Source organism: Rhamphochromis longiceps, linkage group LG7 (genome assembly GCF_057381845.1).
Source record: "Rhamphochromis longiceps isolate RC_006_pf linkage group LG7, R_longiceps_female_GT1.1, whole genome shotgun sequence".
Lineage (NCBI taxonomy): Eukaryota > Metazoa > Chordata > Actinopteri > Cichliformes > Cichlidae > Rhamphochromis > Rhamphochromis longiceps.
This window is the reverse complement of record NC_140563.1, coordinates 45524034-45541792: the sequence shown is the minus strand read 5'-3', so window position 1 is coordinate 45541792 and position 17759 is coordinate 45524034. Positions and strand designations below refer to the sequence as shown.

Sequence of the window (17759 nt, the reverse complement as noted above, 5' to 3'; positions counted from 1 at the left end):
ACATATATTCTAAACTGTGGATAGTAAATAACATGTGTACTAATAAAGTGTGTATGTGGTCACAGAGAACTGACTTGACATAAAAATCTTAATATATAGCTTAGTATAAAAAGAAAATGCTTTGTGACTTAACCAGTGCTCGTGTGACTGGACCAACAAGTTCTCTTAAACAGCATTAAGGTGTTTACTTTTTACTTTACCAGCTACTGCCTTTGGTTGGATACAATGGTTAAATGCAGGAAATTTACTTAAACTGGTTAGTACTAATTACTGCATTTACTTATTATAAACTGCTAAATAATATTTGGCTAATACAGTCTGTTTCAGACTTTAAAAAATAATTTGAGAAAACCTGGCAAAGAGGTAATAATGTGACTGGAGCTAGCACAGAGTTTAGTACACTTCTATAATACAGTTATAGTTATGCACCTCCTCTTATATTTGGAAGTTTCATCAATGCACTATCATCAAAGCCATAACATATTTACCATAACATATACTTGTACATATACACATGAATTGAACACATTTTAGAGCAACGTCTTTTTAGCTTGATAGGTTATTTATGACAACAGTTATACAGAGGTGTGTCCTTCAGGTCCAGGCTACTTTGCATACCTGCCCCTGTGGGAGGAGAATTCCTCTTCCTCTTTATCCAGCAGCCAATAAGATACCACTTCTAGGATGGACAAATGCGATTTCAAGGTCTAGAAGGGAGCCTAACCTCACCCTAACACCTCTAATGCTGTCATCTTCAGGTAAGTCAGACTCTCACTCTCTGTTTTGCTAGAAAAACTCCAACACCATTTACACGCAGGCTGAAAGTCTTAACTCGACTTACTTATTCGCTACTTGGTGACACACACTCAGCAAATACTCTCATACCTGGGTTGCTATCACAAGCAATATTTAGTCAGTACAAAAGAGCCAGAGTCACATGACACCACTTCTGCCTTTATCTGTGTTACAGGAAAAATGATTCTATGTTTCTTTACCTTCTTTTAAATGTGCAAGCATGCCCTTTTGTCTATGGTTAGATTAGTTTAGAATTATCTTTTTAGACTTTCTCAGCAAAGACATACTGTTTTGGGACATATTGTTTTAGATTGTTTTATCTCTCACAGCCTTCTCCCAGCTCTCTGCTGACGAGACTAGCGCCACATATGGAGTTGTTTATTTTATTTGTTTTGTATTTTCTTATCCTGTTCTCACTGTCTTTCCTATAAAAAGTGCCCAGCCTCTGTACACGTTGTGAGTTGTTCTGAACAGCTTACCCGTGTGCACGTTAAAGCATAAAAAGTGATCTTGTCTCATTGTGTCTTTATTTCTCCTGGGTCTTTTACAGAGTTTTCCCCCAACAATCTGGAATGTTTATCTGGCCAATCAGAGGTGAGCATCTTTCCCGTGTCGATAACAGAAGTGCAGTAGAAACGTGATGTCCAGTCATTTTTCACTTCACATGAGATGTTTTCTTCGAGCACGATGCTGTTACAGCAAAGACTGATCTGTTTCTCTTCTCTGCTGTTTGTTGAAGAGGAAATTATAAAACCATAAACATGTGTTTAGTGTCAACATAGGGGCTGTATGTTTCATTTGAACGATGCAGCAATTTTCTCTCTTATCTCCTTAGTCTGTACCTCCCTCCTTGTTTATCATATCGTTAGCTTCATAGCATAATTGCCTAAGTCATTTGACTAAGTCAATGACTTAGGCACTTATGCTATGAAGCTAACGATATGGACATTGTTTTAACCTTTTCCCCTTGACAGATTAAAACATAGGAATTGCATGTATGTTTATAAGTCGTTATTCATTACTGTTGCCATAAAAAATGAAAATGGAGGTAATTAGTAGGGTTTTGTGCAAGATGTTCCTGCCACAAATGCATACTTGGGCTGTTCATTGATTTGTCTGGCGCTTGTGAGAGCAGCAGTTAAACAGTAAAATCAAATGAAGTATGTAAATTCAGAGCCGTGTTTGCCTTTCGCCTCTATACTCGCCTCTATACTCGTGTAACCTCTGATTTCATTTTCAGGTTTCTTCTCGGTTCACATAATGTCAGGCATCAAAGCAACTAAATGCAAGGCTCTGTTACGAGTTCTGATTCCATGGGTTTTATTGACCAACGTCATGGTGGTGCTGTACTGCTTAAGAAACCCAAACCAAGTGAAACTCAGGTAAATATTTCAAAGGAAATCATTATTTTGTTCACAAAAGATAAGAGATATGATAAGATAAACTCGGTAAACTGACTTATTGGATATATTTACAGCGACTCCCAAGAAGACACGTGTCCCCTCGGTGTGGCAAAATTACAAAACAAAAGTTTGATCAAGCAGACTTACTCAGAAGAGTGCTCACCCAAAGTGAATGTCATGTTTATGAAGACGCATAAAACAGCTAGCAGCACCATCCTCAATATCCTCTTCAGGTTTGGAGAAAAGCACAAGCTCAGGTTTGCATTTCCTGATGGGCGCAATGACTTCTTCTACCCATCGCCGTTCCTGTGCTCCCAGGTGAAGGACTACAAACCTGGAGAATGTTTCAACATCGTTTGCAACCACATGCGCTTTGATCATCAAGAAGTGTCCAAGCTCCTGCCTCCAGACAGTGTGTACGTCACCATCTTGCGTGACCCGGTGGATCTTTTTGAATCTTCCTTCCATTACTACCACAAAGCAGTTCCCCTTACGTGGAGGATCAGAGGTGAAAACAAGCTGGCAGAGTTTCTGAACAACCCTTGGGCCTTTTACAGTCCAGAGGCTTTCAACTCATTCTATCTAAAAAATCTGCTCTTTTTTGACTTTGGTTTGGATAACAACCTCAAGGCTGATGATCCTCGCGTCATGACAGAAATTAAGAACTTATCAAGACGTTTTCATCTGGTCCTCATTGCAGAATATTTCGAGGAGTCTCTTATTCTGCTGAAGGATTTGCTCTGTTGGACAATGGAGGACATCCTGTACTTTAAGCTTAATGCTCGCAAGAGCTCATCCGTGTCTCATTTGGATGCTGAGATGAGAGCCAAAGCTCTACAGTGGAATGGGGCAGACTGGAAACTCTATCAGTATTTTAATGGTACCTTCTGGGCCAGAGTCGAGGCATATGGGAGAGAAAGAATGAAGCAGGAAGTAGAGGAGCTGAGGCGAAGAAATGCTGAGATGAAGGACATCTGTATTGAAGGCGGAGGTGCGGTTGAAGCGCAGAAGATTCAGAACAGGCGTTTCCTGCCCTGGCAGCCGGTTGGAGAGAGTTCCATCCTGGGTTACAACATTAAGAAAGATGTTGATCCGAGATTCAGGACAGTCTGTGAAAAAATGCTCACACCTGAAATACAATACTTATCCGAGCTGGGTGTAAGCCTGTGGCTCACAAGACTGTGGGGTTGGTTAAAAGATGCTATCTACTGACAGCTGAGCCATAGCCTACTGGTTTTAACAAGCGAATTGAGTAAAAATACTAATGTAGTGAATGTTCGTGTGTTATGCTCATCTCCTAACAAATGTTTTCACCTTATTTATTTTTAAACATTTTCAGGTTTTAATAATAAATTCTTACTGGCAGTTCATTGTCACGTGAAAATATGCCTATTTGAACTGTAAACACAGTAATGTCACATTTTGTGCACGTGTTATGGAATATATTCAGAGAAAGGCCAAAACATTGGTTATGTGTATCTCAAATAATACTCAACAAATACTGTGCTAGTGTGTTAGTGGCAATGTGTTTATGTTTTCTTTTTAACATTAGGTTTAGGCTTAAACAGGCTGGCTACTTACAAAACCAGCATTCCTGTTATAATGTGTTTATATGTTTGTTTTCTAATACATTTGTTTCAAGCTATGTAACAGCTCACCTACCCCTGGTATTGGTGTTTTGTTAAGCACATGGTAATCGAGCCATTAGTGAGTCATGAGCGATACCTGGATTCTTGCAGGTGGAAGTATGAGGCAGTGATAGTGTGCTCTCCACTGGCCTGGGACTCAAATGCAGCTGTGTGGAATGTATTTGAATGGCTGAGGCCTTTCTCCAACCCTCTCAATAGTTTACACCAGTTGTCTTCATCAATAACATGGTTGGACACGCGCACCTATCTATTAATCTTCAGTTCAGGCAGATGAAGTCATTGGTGACTCAGCTGATTAATGCGTTTAAATAAAGAGCTGTTGTATTTTGCCAAAATTTGCCTCTTTGGCATTTCAAGACTGAGAAGGTTTTAGTTAGTGACTTTTAATTTCTTCACTTGGTAGCTGCTGGCAGATGCACTGACACTTGGAGAGTACACAAACTCCAGTGATACATGGACCTCCTTGCACTGGATAAATTTAAGAGCATAATCACTTTTTATGTCCATGGAGAAGTTCTGCACAGGTTTGGCTCCCTGAGAATGATAGTGATATGGAGAGCATGTTGTCAGAATCTGGAGCTTAGATGCACCTCCCCTGCATTGTGAAAATATGAATCACGTTTTTGCTTAAGGATGATTTCTTATACATGTGCTTGCAGCAGAGCTAAGACAGTGTTTTTGCAACTGTTTTTGTATTTTGTTTTAGTTTAGTTTCCATTTGTTGTGATAGTGGGTGCTTGTTTAGTTATTGAGTTTGATAAGATTAAGTGTTACTTCTAATTATTACAACTGATAAGTTTAAGTTTTACAGTACAAATAACACTAACATCCCATCACTTACTGTCACTTGTTGACTTGGCAAGGTTGTTTGAACTGCCGAGGTTTGAAACAAAAATACATGTTTATGTTATTTAGTTAGCGCAAAATCTTGTGTGTGTATAAATTTTCCAGAACTAAAACATTTTTTACACCTGCTTATAGTTTGTAGTCAGGCAAACTGTAAAAAGCAACAGCAGAAAGCTTGTGACAGGTGTGTTTGAGTATCAGTCATTACCTACTGTGTATCAGCCAATGAATGTAACTGATACAATCTAGCAGCCTGAAAATCATTTACCTTTTGGTGATGTGAATGTTATTTTTGTTACATGAACTTGACCCAGTTTTACTGTAATGCAGTGAGTGTGGCCATAGTGGTCAATTGGTCCAAATATTTTTGTGGTTATGTGGCAGTTTGCCTCATTTAACTGGGTGCCTTTTCTGCTTGTGTGTTTCCCTCTGCAATTTCCTTCCCTGCTTAACAATATAATAAAGTAGAAGTGCTTCAAATTGCTGAAAGACAGAATCCTGCTCTTGTATAACTTCCACAAGAAAATTATGGAATTAATAGTTTTTCTTTCGGTGATCAGTCTTTTAATGCAGGTTTAACAGAGTGCATGAATAGGGGTTCATTCACATTCACCCATAAAAGCACAAGATCCAAGACCAGGAAGACACACACATTGACCTTTTGAGGGGCCTAGTGCTGGTCCTAAGCCTGGAACAGTGGGAGGGTTGGAACAGGAAGGGTTTCCAGTATAAAATCTATGCCACCCTCCATTAAGATATTAAGACTTGTACATTCATTGAAGGGGATATTACAAAATTGTTAAGCATTGACAAATGACTTCAGAACTCTTAGCTGAAAACCCCATAGCAACTCAACTTCTGCAAATATATACTAGACGTCTTTCCCCCATTAAACAGACACCTTGTGTGTGCTTCTGTGTGGATTTTCTTCAAGACCTTCAGTTTTTCTTGTCATCAAATAATGTCAGATTAATGCTGCCTCTGTAACCCCACACAAGAGAGACTGCCTCAACAATACACTTTGCTGGTTAAATACAGGTTGAAAAAAAATGTTTTCTTCAAGAACTGATGCCAACAAAAGTAGAAATCACTTGCTTAAAAGTTTGCAAACATGCAGTTGACACGAGTTCTCTCCTAGATACTAGAAATAACTACATGGTGAAAGGACATAGAAACTTTTTAAAGATATTCAACGTGATAAACCAAGACGCTTAAGTATGTTAGACAAATACATGTTTAATTTAACAATTTACAATCAGTGAGGAAAACAAAGGCGTTACAATTAACATCAAGGAAGGAGACGAAGCGACAGGAACCACTGCTCCATCTTCACGGGGTCTGGACCGTCTGTCGGCTCTCGTAGGTCCCTTGGCAGCCGCCGATAGCCTGGGCATGACTTTGAGCACATTGTCCATGTTGAATTGATTCAGGTGTGGAGCCCATGAAGAATGGATAATGGAAATGTGACAACATATGCCATCGAGCCTTATAGAACCCCAGCCAGTGTCCCATTATTCTTCTTTGTTTTCATAGTTGTGCTTAATATGTTTCCACAGTTTCTGCAATAAAACACATGCAATGTAACGTTAGAGTTTTCAGACAACTGATGGGCATCGCTAAACGAAGAAGTTGTCAAAAGACCAGAACGCTCGACTTAGCGGGCAAGTTAGCTCGGCTAACGCTAGCGCCGCTTCGCCCTCTGCGTACAAGGTCAGGTGCTTTAAAAGCTCAAAACACGCACTCACCCCGCGATTCATTTGCTCAAAGATCGCATCTCCACCTTGGTCAAATACTCGTTCAAAGAGGACAGCTCCAACCATGATGGTTACAGCGAACGTAGATGTCCTCCTGAAGAGAAGATTGTAGACAGACTTAGCCAACGCCATGTCGACGGTTCAGTACTCACTGCGCAGGAACGGATGTGCTAGCGCGAAACTTCCGCTTTAGCTTGGTGGCCGGATGCTAATAAACAGATACCCGGTACCTTTTGTTAGGACAACGCCTTTGCCACCTAGATTGTAGCCAGCATGCTATAATCTCGTCGGGGATAAATATTTGAGGTATGGTTTGCTGTGCGGTTTTGGGCTTGAGAGTGTGATTAGTATGCACGTGTTTCGTCTCAGTGCTTCTTCAATTATGCTTCGTAGTTTCAGACTTAAAAAACAAACAAAAACAAAACAGATAGCAACTAAATAAATGGTCGCGGGCGTTTGTGTCAGTAGATGTGCTGTTGGTCCCAGTTTGTCGTGTAAGGACTTTTATTCCCAAGCATTTTTAACCCTGGCTTGCACACGTGAACGTATATGAACATTTTGCTGTAAACGTCTTCTTATTCTTCCGGCTGCTCTCTTTAGTGGTGGGCCACCGCTCCTTCAAGACACCCATGAATCTTTTCTTTGGTTTCCTCTTTTCCTTATGCCTGCGAGCTACATATTCAACATCTTTTGTCCATAATATCCACTATCCCCCATTTGCAATTATCCAAAACATCTCAGCCTTGCCTCTCTAACTTTGTCTCCAAACTGAGCTGTCCCGCTGATGTACTCATTTCTAATCCTGTCTATTCTGGTCACTCCCAGTCAAGATTTTCAGCATCTCCAGCTCCACCTCCTGTTTTTCTTTCTTTTTACCATCTCCAAACCATAGATCTCACTGCAATCTTGTAAACCTTCTCTTTCACTCTTTCACCCTGAAACTCATCTCCGTTCACTCCAACCTGCCTGCACTCTCTTCTTCACCTCTCTTGTGCACTGTCTGTTGCTTTGGATGATTGACCCTGGGTCATCTGCCTCCACTACCTCTACTATTTGCATCTTCACTGTTACGCCTGTCTCCCTTTTCACTCACACACCTCTCCAGGGTTTCTTACATATGTACTTGCTCATATTTTTGTTATAATCTAATAGATGTGGGCACAGTGGTCAGTTGTTCCTTACTGATGTAGGTTTTCTTAGTTAAAGTCACCCTAACCATGGTATAGAAACTATTCACATATTCTTTTACTCTATATTTTCAGAACAGTTTTGATTTTGTTTACTATTTACTGTCTTTCAGGTGTTTAAAGGTGATATTGCAATACTCCGAACACAACTTTGACCATGGGGAAGAGGTACTACTGTGACTACTGCGACCGGTCCTTTCAGGACAACATGCATAACAGAAAAAAGCATCTGAATGGTGTTCAGCATCACCGAGCAAAAAAAGCTTGGTTTGACAATTTTAGAGGTGAGAGTAGCAGTTATTTCTGAGACCAGGGTTTTCATATCCATGAAAATCTGTAGTTGAAAAATGATGCATTGCTTTTTCATAATATGTGATTAACTGTGTATGATAACCAGCATTTTCTCTTCACAGACTCTGCAGCTATTCTGAATGATGAGCAAGAAAAGAAGCCCTGCAGGAAGTTTCTCCAAAAAGGTATCAGAATGACCTGTAATTCTCTACTGACAAATACAAGCAATAGCAAAGTTGCTTTATTTAGTGCTACTTATACTAACTCTAGATTACAACACCATGGCCAGCAGTAACGGTGTGAGGAATGTTGGAGCCACTTTGACCAGTGTTTATCTTTTCTCTAGCATATTCTAGGATGTCCTTCTTTCTTCTGAAATACTGAAATAAATTGTTACTTCTAGGCAGGACTATTTGAATTCCTTATTATTCGAAAGGATCCCTGAAAAGTCTTCCAAAAAGTTTCAGTGAGCGTACTAACAGTGCTGTCATCTTCCTCCCACCCTCGACCTGTTGCAGGAGATAGCTTCCCTTCCAATATCTTGGGTGTGACTGTGAAAAAATGGAAGCCAAGATCGTGTTTAAACCTGATAACAAGGCTGTCGGGGGTTTCTCCCAATTATTATATTGTTTTTACTCTACAAAGTAAAGCACTTTGATCATATTTTTGTGAATTGATTTAGTATCAGTAAAAATGAATTTAAATTTGGAATTTCTTTCTCTCTGTTTTTTAGGAATTTGTGATTTTGGCTCCAACTGCAGGTTTTCTCATATGACAGAAGAAGAGCTATTTAACTTACAAAGACAGGTGGAAGGTAAGCTGTGAACAGAAGATGGTGCTGTTTACCTTGTGATACGCTTTACAGGACCCTGAAGCAAAGCAAGCATCATATACAGATCATTTCAAATGGAAAGATATTTTTCTAATCAAAGTAAAAACATTTACTTGAACTTTTAGCTTTGTATTACAATTGTTAAATATATAATACTGGAGAATACTGTGTTCTCTTTTCAACCTCACTCCCTATAGCAGTGGAAAGCATCTTCTTGTGTGCCCACTAATGCCCCGTCTAAGACACATAAATCACTTCAAGAAAACGGTGTCTGTCCCCTGGCTCTATACCAGCGTCCTTGTTTTCTTCCACGTGAAGATCATTAGAGCTCCTTAGCGGTCCTCAAACGCTTAACTGTTTACAGATGCAGCCATCAGGGTAGCCACCAAACTTGGGTTTTTGTAGTTTCAGGATTAATTGTCATTTTGTTGCAATTATGTTTTCATTACAAAAATAAAAGCTTGTGTTTGTGCAGCTATTTGTTAGCTGTAAAGCTGAGCTTTGGTGGTTATGGCTACGACTTGAACCCATTAGTGAAATGCTGGTGGTGACAAGGTTTGGGATGTGGCGTCCTGGTTTTGCCTAGCTGCTTGTAGCTACACCATGTCAGGGAAAGACCCATCATATGTGTCAGAGATTTACAGTTAACAAACAGTCAGGTGAATAAACAACAATGAGACACTTGTGTAGGTTAACGTGCTGCACGGGTGAAAAGCTCAGAGCAAATCACACCGAACTGCAGTATTCGTTTATTTTTATAGGTTACATCGTCAATATGCAAATATAATCACATTTCCTGTTACACAGGTCCTGATGCTGTCTGTGTGTGTGTGTGTGTGTGTGTGTGTGTGTGTGTGTGTGTGTGTGTGTGTCACAAAGTATGTGTGTTGCAAGTCAATTTCTAAGAATAATATACTGCGAGTCAACTTCTGCAGATGTGTATTTCTGTACTGATCTCTTGTCAGTGTCACAGGGTCAGCTTCCTGTTTCAACAGAAAGCTGTGTCTGGTGAAATATGTATAACATAACATTTGAAGCATAATCAAATAAAACAAAAATTCCTTAACAATATGTATGCATGTTAAACATGCTTCTCCCGAGCACTGCAGCGCAATGCTAGGCAGAATCCTGGAGTGGCATTTGCGAGGGTCAGTGGCCTCAAAAGCCGGTCCCTAATAATCCGACACTGTGGTGAAGTCCAGTGACAAACCCAGCTTAGCTGGCACTTGCTGGGAGGCATATTCAAGAAGCAAGAGACTGAATTTCCTACGTTCTTCAACCAGCTCCTCAATTCTGAAGAGGAACTTGAAGAAGATAAGGACGATGTTACATCGATCTCCACAGAGATGATAATGAGGAGGATGCTGTTCTCCCTCCTGCCCAGACATGGTGGAATTTGAGCTTCACTATCGGGGAAACTCAGCTCTCTCCATCTCCCTCCTAGATTGATCTTTGTAAAAGTTGAAAGCTTGTGGCAGCAAGATGGTGCATTAGATGTCCTGCAGCAAGAAGGTGGAGTAAAGGAATCTTTATGATGGAAAAATATTTGCGTGAGCTTCTTGTCAGCAGCTCATGCCTGCTGTTCCGGTATGTATGTAGTAGATGAGGCATTAGATGAAAGTAGATGGCACAGTCATTCATGTATCATCTCCACTAGGGCTGGGCGATATATCGAGTTTTTAAAAAATATCGATATATTTTTATACGAGATATAAGGTGTGAGGTGTGACAATATCCTTTATATCGATATAGTCTACGTTATAATTATACTTGTGGAGCCGCAAGTTTGCCTCTCTTTCGTCCACTTTTGTCTTTACGCAACGTTACTCGGCCTCGCCCCTCCTTCACTGAACACAACTCCTCCTCCTCCCCCATCGCTTCACCTGCAGGAAGCGACAAGATGTTAACGGAGATTTGCCGTGTCCGAGTTACTGCACATCGCCCCGTGCGTGGTGCTGGACGCCGTCAACGTGTTAGCTAGCTAACCACGCTAACGTACTAACCACGCTAACGCCATGCAGCCCAGAGGCGCTGCACAGCCTAAAATCCTTGCATTTTCTCAAAAGTTGACAGCGCGCCTTATGTATGAATTCTGGTTGTGCTTGATGGCCGCGAACCGATTTTATGTGGAACACGGCGCTCAGCAATCTGTCAAAAAATGTTTTAGTACGACGTTGGTAAGCTACGGTGCTGCACCGCTTGATGGATTGTCGGAGCATTACGGCTACCGAGGAGCCTTCGTGGAGTGATACGTACTGTGCTTCAACGTAATATTACCCTACTGTGTATAGGGACTATAAATGGCACCTGTTAAGAGACGTGGTTACGAAGAGGATTTCAAACTCAATGCTGTCAGTCACACAGTAGAAGTTGGGAACAGAGCAGCTGTGAAATCTGTCTTTGTTATTATGCTCAGCGTCTTTTAGTTTACATTTTGACTGCACAATTGTGAGCTTTTTGTTATGCACAAAAACAACATTGTTGTCTTTTATTTATGGAGCATTATTATTTAATAAATGCTCATAATTTATTTTTGAGTAAATCTTATGTACATCTATGCTCTATGTTAATAGAAATGCCTGTGTGACATCTGGGACACAGCTTTGACTAAGAACTCTCTTTTTGTTCTTACTTTAATCTAATCAAATCAAATCAAATCACTTTTATTGTCACATCACATGTGCAGGTACATTGGTACAGCACATGTGAGTGAAATTCTTGTGTGCGAGCTTCACAAGCAACAGAGTTGTGCAAAATACAATAATGTAAACAAGCAAAATACAAGAATGGCTACATCTGAAACTAATAAATATATGTACAATATATAATAGTATATGCATTTCTGGATGTGTATACTAAATATTTTTCTGCGTGTGTGTGTGTGTGTGTGTGTGTGTGTGTGTGTGTGTGTGTGTGTGTACACATATTTTACAAATTAAATAGAGTAAACAATAAATAAAATATATAAAATATACAGAGTGAGACATGTGAGACATTTATGGCTTTTAAAAAAAATGAAATATCGAGATATATATCTTATATCGCCGTCCAGGTAAAAAATATCGAGATATGAATTTTGGGTCATATCGCCGAGCCCTAATCTCCACCAAAACAAGCATTCCACACTCTTTCCATACGTTCACTTTATGATGACAATTGATATATTTGAGAAACTGTCCTATTGCTTGCTCTCTATTGTGATGGCACAGAAGTCCCAGATACTGAAGCTTCCTGAGTATCTGTGTGCTCATTTCACCTGAGGAATGGCTATCTCATCAGCTATCTCATTTTAATGGTATTTATGTGTGGGGCGTCTGTGCAGCTGTTAGTTGTGCAATGATACTTAGTGTGTGCTCTTAACCTTTGGAGTGGGTGTGAGTTATCCACCTGCCTGGGGTATGGTGTTATAGACTTTAGAGTATGCAATCTGAGAATGATCTGTAACATCCATTATGAGATACAGAGTACCGTAAGGTTCGAAAGAGAGTGTCCATTCACCAGAGTAACACCGGTTCTCTGAAAGCTGAGTGCGGTATCTCACTGCACTGCCGTATTTGCAAGGGCACGTGGAAGAAGTACCTTGAAAATGTCTGGTGGGGCTATCATAAAGGGTGTTGGGGAGCCCATGTTGGTTTGTCTTAGTTGGATGTGGTGGTGGAGGAGCTTCTATGATTGGCCATGCCAGAAAGCACTCGCCGTTGTGAGATGACTGACTGTTTTCAGAGAACCGGGGTTACTGAATTAAAACCACAAAGACCAGCAGTTAAACATTCTCTGGAAAAAAAATAGTTCAAAGAAACTGCTAGTAAAGAAAGACAAGTACTACTTGTTGAGCACATTTCCTACAGATGAGTGTGTAAACTGCTATATGCTGAGTTGAATGAGCTATTTCCTTTTCTCAGATGAAAGACAACACAGAGAGGACTCTGAGGACAGAATTATGCCTGGACGAAGTATAGAAGAATGGCTCTCGAGAAGGGAAAAGAAGAGAGCTGCCCTCGGTAGTAAAGGGTATGTACCTTCATTTTTGTTTTAACACTCATTCTACATGGCTCGCATGACAAATTTTACTCCTGTTGATTATGAATTCACCTATTCTATTATTTATTTCTACAGAGATCTAAAAACCGAGGAAGACAGTGAGGAAAGTCAAGCAGAAAATGGCATACTTCAGCAGCTCCTCTCCATTCTTGACCTACCGCCCTCACTTCAACCCCCTCCTCCAGGCGGGTGGAAAATCAACATGAACACTGAGTGGGGTTGAGTGACATTCGCTTTGAGGGTTCAGATGACTGTTAAGCCAATACCTAACATTAATAAAAGGAGGAATAGTTCAGAAAACCAATATTATTTTAGTTTTTTAAGGATTTTCAACATGAAAGGAAGATTTCACTTGTTGTTTGTTGCTGTTTTTCGTTTGAATAATAAATTTACTTCTCTTAGATGAGTAAAGTATTTGCATATATTTCAAAACAAAATCTGAGATGAACAGTAACTGTACAACATTGGGGTAATTGATGCAGTTTTTGCACTGATAAGTCACAGAGTGGCCTTAAAGTGAGACTCCTCTGAGGAGTTACATTTGATATGATGTGGGCCCAAAGGGAATGAATGATTGCCGAGCAGATGGAAACCTTTTTTTTTTTTTTTTTTTTTGCATGGTTTTAATTCTGTGCTGCATCATGGGGGATTCCTTGATCTCCATCCATCCATCCATTCGCGTCCGCTTATCCTTTTCAGGGTCGCAGGGGGCGCTGGAGCCTATCCCAGCTGTCATAGGGCAAGAGGCGGGGTACACCCTGGACAGGTCACCAGTCTGTCGCAGGGCTAACACACAGGGACAGACAACCATTCGCACTCACATTCACTCGCACATTCACACCTATGATCTTGATCTCATGACTTCATTTTTATTACTAACCCAGCCACTAGAAAACACAATTTAATTTTCAAAATGATATGTGAAGTGAAACACTGGATTGAATCTTATAATGAAACTTTTATTAGTCAGAAAGTTGGTTAATTTATTTCTTAGTAAGCATCGTGCAAATCCCTTGGATTTGTGACTAATATATTTCTAATTGTCTTTGTTTTTTTTTTTGTTTTTAAAAAACCCCTCAAGTATTTAATATTCTTTGCTCAGATTATGCTGAAATGTACAGTAGTCACTCATCCTTCACAACACCTGCCTAATATTGTGTAGGTCTCCCATGTGCTTGAAGGCTACCACTGGATGCTATTAGGGAAACGGTGGCGGTGACAAGGTTAGGGATGTGGCATCTTGCTTTTGCCTGGCTGCTTGCAGGTTGACCATCCCCTATGCATCACATGTATGCTTGTTAAACATGCACATGTGTTGTTGGCAGACTGGACTCAGAGGTGTCCAGGTCCCTAACCTTGCACAGGTCCTCTATGCAGTGTGCTGTGGTGTCTGGCACAGGGATATTGCAGATCCTTTGACTCAGTTGAGGTGTTGGGTGGGAATTCCGTGGATCAGGCTTGTTTCACCTAAAGATGCTCTATCTCATTATTGTTGTTTTTAAGGAATCCTCTTTGGTTTGTGTCATTTGTGTTATTTCAATGAAATACAGTCAATTCAAAAAACATTTTCTTTGGATTTACTTAAGGCAAGTGGTTCCATCCAAGTGAGAAATTCTTAAGAAATACAAAACAGGGTGTTGAATGGCAATGGGACAAATGACCAAAGTAAACTTAAACTGTTTCTTAGGAGTTAACACAGTTGTGTGGAAACATTTGACATAACTTTCTCAATGACATCAGATATAAGTGTAGGAGACTGAGATATACAGAGTTGACAGTCCTGGGAAATTGCCATCTGTGAAGTTGTTTTTCTTAACCATTGAAAGACTTCTGTCATCATGCACTTTAGTTGTCTTTTGTGATCTTTTTATGCCTTTTGGTGCTGCTGAGCCGACCAGTCTATTTATTCTGTTTTAGAATGAATCAGATTGTAGATTTGGACACTTGTAGTTTTTGCTATATCTTTGATCAATTTATAGTGAAAACAAAATACACTGAAAACATATATTAAACACTTGGAAGAAACTTCAGATATTATGTCCATTTCATTTGTTATTAATTAACATGGGAACAGGCCTCACCTGGTCAGTCAACTGTCCAATTATTTTTAAGCATCTTAATATCAGGAACTACATGTAAATATGGCTGTAACTCCTTAACTGATGCAACAAAGCGGAAACTCTCCACTTCAATCACATCTTGATTCTTAGCTTACAATACTCAAAACTACAAAAATCGTGTCCAACAAGTTAAGAACTTGTAACTGTATGTCACTCGGTATCCTTTTCTCCCACTGGTGGTTATTTGTCTCACCTCAGATTTGGAAAAGAGTTTAACTCTCGCCCCACAGCTTCACCTCAGTAAAGGTTACCATGTCTGGATGTCATTGACATTCCAGTCCTTTTGCTATATTGCTGCTTGTCTTATCCAGTGTGGACACTCCTGTGTTGTTCTAAATCACATTATTGATAGTTGTTGGCGGGACCAAGCAACAAAACAATTTGCCAAGAAAAAAGCAGTGAAAAAGGGGCTGATTATAAGGAAACATGGCAACTGTTCTCCCTCGAATGTGAAGCGGCTGAAAACGAGATAAATTCAGAATTTTTTAGATCTGCTCTTAATTTTCTTGTTGCCCTCCAAATTATAAATAAATTCCACAATAACTCTTTCTACGTTTATGAACTATTTCTACTTTTCTTACATCTTTTAAATTGAAATTTAAAAAAACAAACAGCTTTCTTAATGCACTTGTTTTTATTGGACTACATGCATCTATAGACATCACTTACATAAGTGTATAATTGATGCAGTAACCTCTACATGTGCAGTAACAGTTACTGAAAAAACTAAATAAAAACAAAGCAGGATATTGTGTTAAGAACAGAGAAGTGATAAAGATAAAACAGAAATACTTAATATTTTATTATGACACCTATTAAAAATAAATCTTGTATCATTTTTTCCCTCAAGCCATGTATTCATGTGATTGATTTCCCATCTTTTTACGTCTTTACTTCAGTTTCATGAAAGTGCAGCTTTTAAAACTCCAAGTTACAAAAGGCACAGAACAGAAAACCTTGACAGTCAAAATTAAATTTACATTTAAATTGAACATTTTTAACAACCTGTTGACAAAATTGACATAAATCTTTTCATCAAAACACAGTAACCTACAGAATAGGACACAATTTGTCACACGTGTTAAGATTTGGCACAGTAACTATATTTTACATTCACATAAAATCCCATACTTTACATGATATGTTCATGGAGAGGTAATGTGATGTCATACAAATAGTTTTTTAAATTCTTTTACATAAACACCTACTATATACGGAAAAAATATCAGTTTTATTGCCAGTATGACTCTCAGTAGTATATACTTTCACTCTGATATAGCTTTCATAAACCTTTAAGGTAAAAAGAGGAAGAAAAAAATATAGAGAATATTGTTTGTTAAAGAAAACATTCAGAAAAATGACAAATAATCAAAAAAGTTGTGTGCATGGCGTAAATACATGCAAACGATTTTATCTGAATGTCCAGTCAGACTGGAAAATTATATCTGAAACCTATTTTTGTTTTTTTGTTTTTTTTTACAAAACATTATGCTTACATTCATAATAAATCCACATAGATTTAATGTATTACTTTCCAAGTAAGAAAATATAACCATGTTATACTTTAAACAATATGTTGTTTTGGTGGTCCATGTAAAAGCCAGAAAACAACATTTTTATGATATGTCAAATTACTGTTCACAGCATACTGCAAAGTATTTAGTATTCTACAGTTTTTCTGAACTGATAACACACAAGCTTTGTTTCTTTGTATCAAATGCACAGTTTTCTAAATCTAGTATTAAATGAATCGCTCTCCTGGCAAAACATTTTCTTTTACAAAGTTAGATGCAATTTGCAGATCTAGTTTACTCCTAAATACACTCTCACTCACATTTTCACACTGATATACTTGTGAAGCTTAACGGAAACCGCAGGAGGCATAAGTTAAGCACATTTCCTAAGAACAACTTAAAATTGTTCAGGCTTGCTGTTAATTATGTTATTTACTCAGTTTAAGCGGTGTCAGATTGTACAGCCGGTAATTATGAGTAGAAAGTGGAGCAGGACAAAGAATTCAAACCACACTTGTCATGTTCTCTGTGGCTGAATACTGAATAGTCAGTGCATTTACAGGAAATTGTCACTTTATTAGTCACACAGTGCAGGTAAAGGGTTCGACCCTCTTTTGCATTCTGAACTGCTTTAATTTTTCATGGCACAGATTCAACAAGGTGCTGGAAACACTCAGAGATTTTGGTCCATATTAACATGAAAGCATCTCACAGTTTCTGCAAGTTTGTTGGTTACACAGCTATGATTGGTTGGGTTGAGATCTGGTGACTGTGGAGCCCATTTGAGTAGCCCATCTGGCACCAGCAAAAATGCCATGTTTAAAGTCACTTAACTATATTTCCTTGCTCAGTGCAGCAGATTGTCTTGTCCATATCTACATGCCTAAATGTACTGAACTGCTGCCATGTGATTTGCTGATAAGACAGCTGTGTGAAACAGTTTAACAGATGTGTATAATAAAGTGGCCGGAGGAATGTATACATTTGTGCAATTTGTAGAACAAACAGATTGACCTTTTCTGAAAATATGTGCTCTGAACATTGAGTTGGATTGTTTTAGTGTGACATATTCATCAGAGTCATGATAGTCATATTACCAGAGGAGACTTGTCTAAATTCAGGTTTTTATTTTATAAACTGGGTTTTGTGTTTTTAGATGACAGAAATCGCCAAGAAACGTGTCTTAACAGTTGCGAAAAACTGTAATACTGTGCACATCCACAAAAAAGTCGACATTTACAGAAAAATGTCAAATACTGAGATATTTTTTTTTGCAATGATCACTTTACAAATTGCATAATTATTTGAACACTTACACCAGATTTCA

The 17759-nt window shown here is 39.0% G+C and overlaps 3 protein-coding genes across 4 annotated transcripts; 2 read left to right on the top strand and 1 right to left on the bottom strand.

The window, feature by feature from the left end:
• Window positions 1-694: 694 nt before the first annotated feature.
• Window positions 695-5134, top strand: gal3st1b (galactose-3-O-sulfotransferase 1b). Of its 2 annotated transcripts, XM_085413870.1 has the most exons (4): window positions 695-758; window positions 1346-1389; window positions 2036-2177; window positions 2273-5134. In XM_085413870.1, exons 2-4 carry the CDS (start codon window positions 1368-1370, stop codon window positions 3408-3410), a joined length of 1302 nt encoding a protein of 433 aa, XP_085269996.1. In that variant the 5' UTR covers window positions 695-758; window positions 1346-1367; the 3' UTR covers window positions 3411-5134. The 2 variants fall into 2 exon arrangements, with proteins under 2 accessions (XP_085269996.1, XP_085269995.1); XM_085413869.1 differs by lacking the exon at window positions 695-758 and having other exon boundaries at window positions 970-1389.
• Window positions 5135-5909: 775 nt separating this feature from the next.
• On the bottom strand, window positions 5910-6610 carry uqcr10 (ubiquinol-cytochrome c reductase, complex III subunit X). The gene is made up of 2 exons (XM_085413873.1): window positions 6439-6610; window positions 5910-6252 (listed from the first exon to the last, which is right to left on the bottom strand). Exons 1-2 carry the CDS (start codon window positions 6577-6579, stop codon window positions 6205-6207), a joined length of 189 nt encoding a protein of 62 aa, XP_085269999.1. The 5' UTR covers window positions 6580-6610; the 3' UTR covers window positions 5910-6204.
• Window positions 6611-6612: 2 nt separating this feature from the next.
• Window positions 6613-13199, top strand: zmat5 (zinc finger, matrin-type 5). Its single transcript, XM_085413872.1, has 6 exons — window positions 6613-6753; window positions 7748-7918; window positions 8048-8110; window positions 8659-8739; window positions 12660-12768; window positions 12874-13199. Exons 2-6 carry the CDS (start codon window positions 7792-7794, stop codon window positions 13019-13021), a joined length of 528 nt encoding a protein of 175 aa, XP_085269998.1. The 5' UTR covers window positions 6613-6753; window positions 7748-7791; the 3' UTR covers window positions 13022-13199.
• Window positions 13200-17759: the final 4560 nt, after the last annotated feature.

Excerpts from the sequence above, each read along its gene's own strand:
- gal3st1b (XM_085413870.1), top strand. The coding sequence starts at position 1,368 with ATGTTTATCTGGCCAATCAGAG. Across the intron at positions 1,390-2,035 it reads GTTTATCTGGCCAATCAGAG|GTTTCTTCTCGGTTCACATA; the intron begins GTGAGCATCTTT and ends TTTCATTTTCAG. Across the intron at positions 2,178-2,272 it reads CCAAACCAAGTGAAACTCAG|CGACTCCCAAGAAGACACGT; the intron begins GTAAATATTTCA and ends ATATATTTACAG.
- uqcr10 (XM_085413873.1), bottom strand. The coding sequence starts at position 6,579 with ATGGCGTTGGCTAAGTCTGTCTACAATCTTCTCTTCAGGAGGACATCT. Across the intron at positions 6,253-6,438 it reads TTGAGCAAATGAATCGCGGG|AAACTGTGGAAACATATTAA; the intron begins GTGAGTGCGTGT and ends GTTTTATTGCAG.
- zmat5 (XM_085413872.1), top strand. The coding sequence starts at position 7,792 with ATGGGGAAGAGGTACTACTGTGACTACTGCGACCGGTCCTTTCAGGAC. Across the intron at positions 7,919-8,047 it reads TTGGTTTGACAATTTTAGAG|ACTCTGCAGCTATTCTGAAT; the intron begins GTGAGAGTAGCA and ends TTCTCTTCACAG. Across the intron at positions 8,740-12,659 it reads CTTACAAAGACAGGTGGAAG|ATGAAAGACAACACAGAGAG; the intron begins GTAAGCTGTGAA and ends TCCTTTTCTCAG.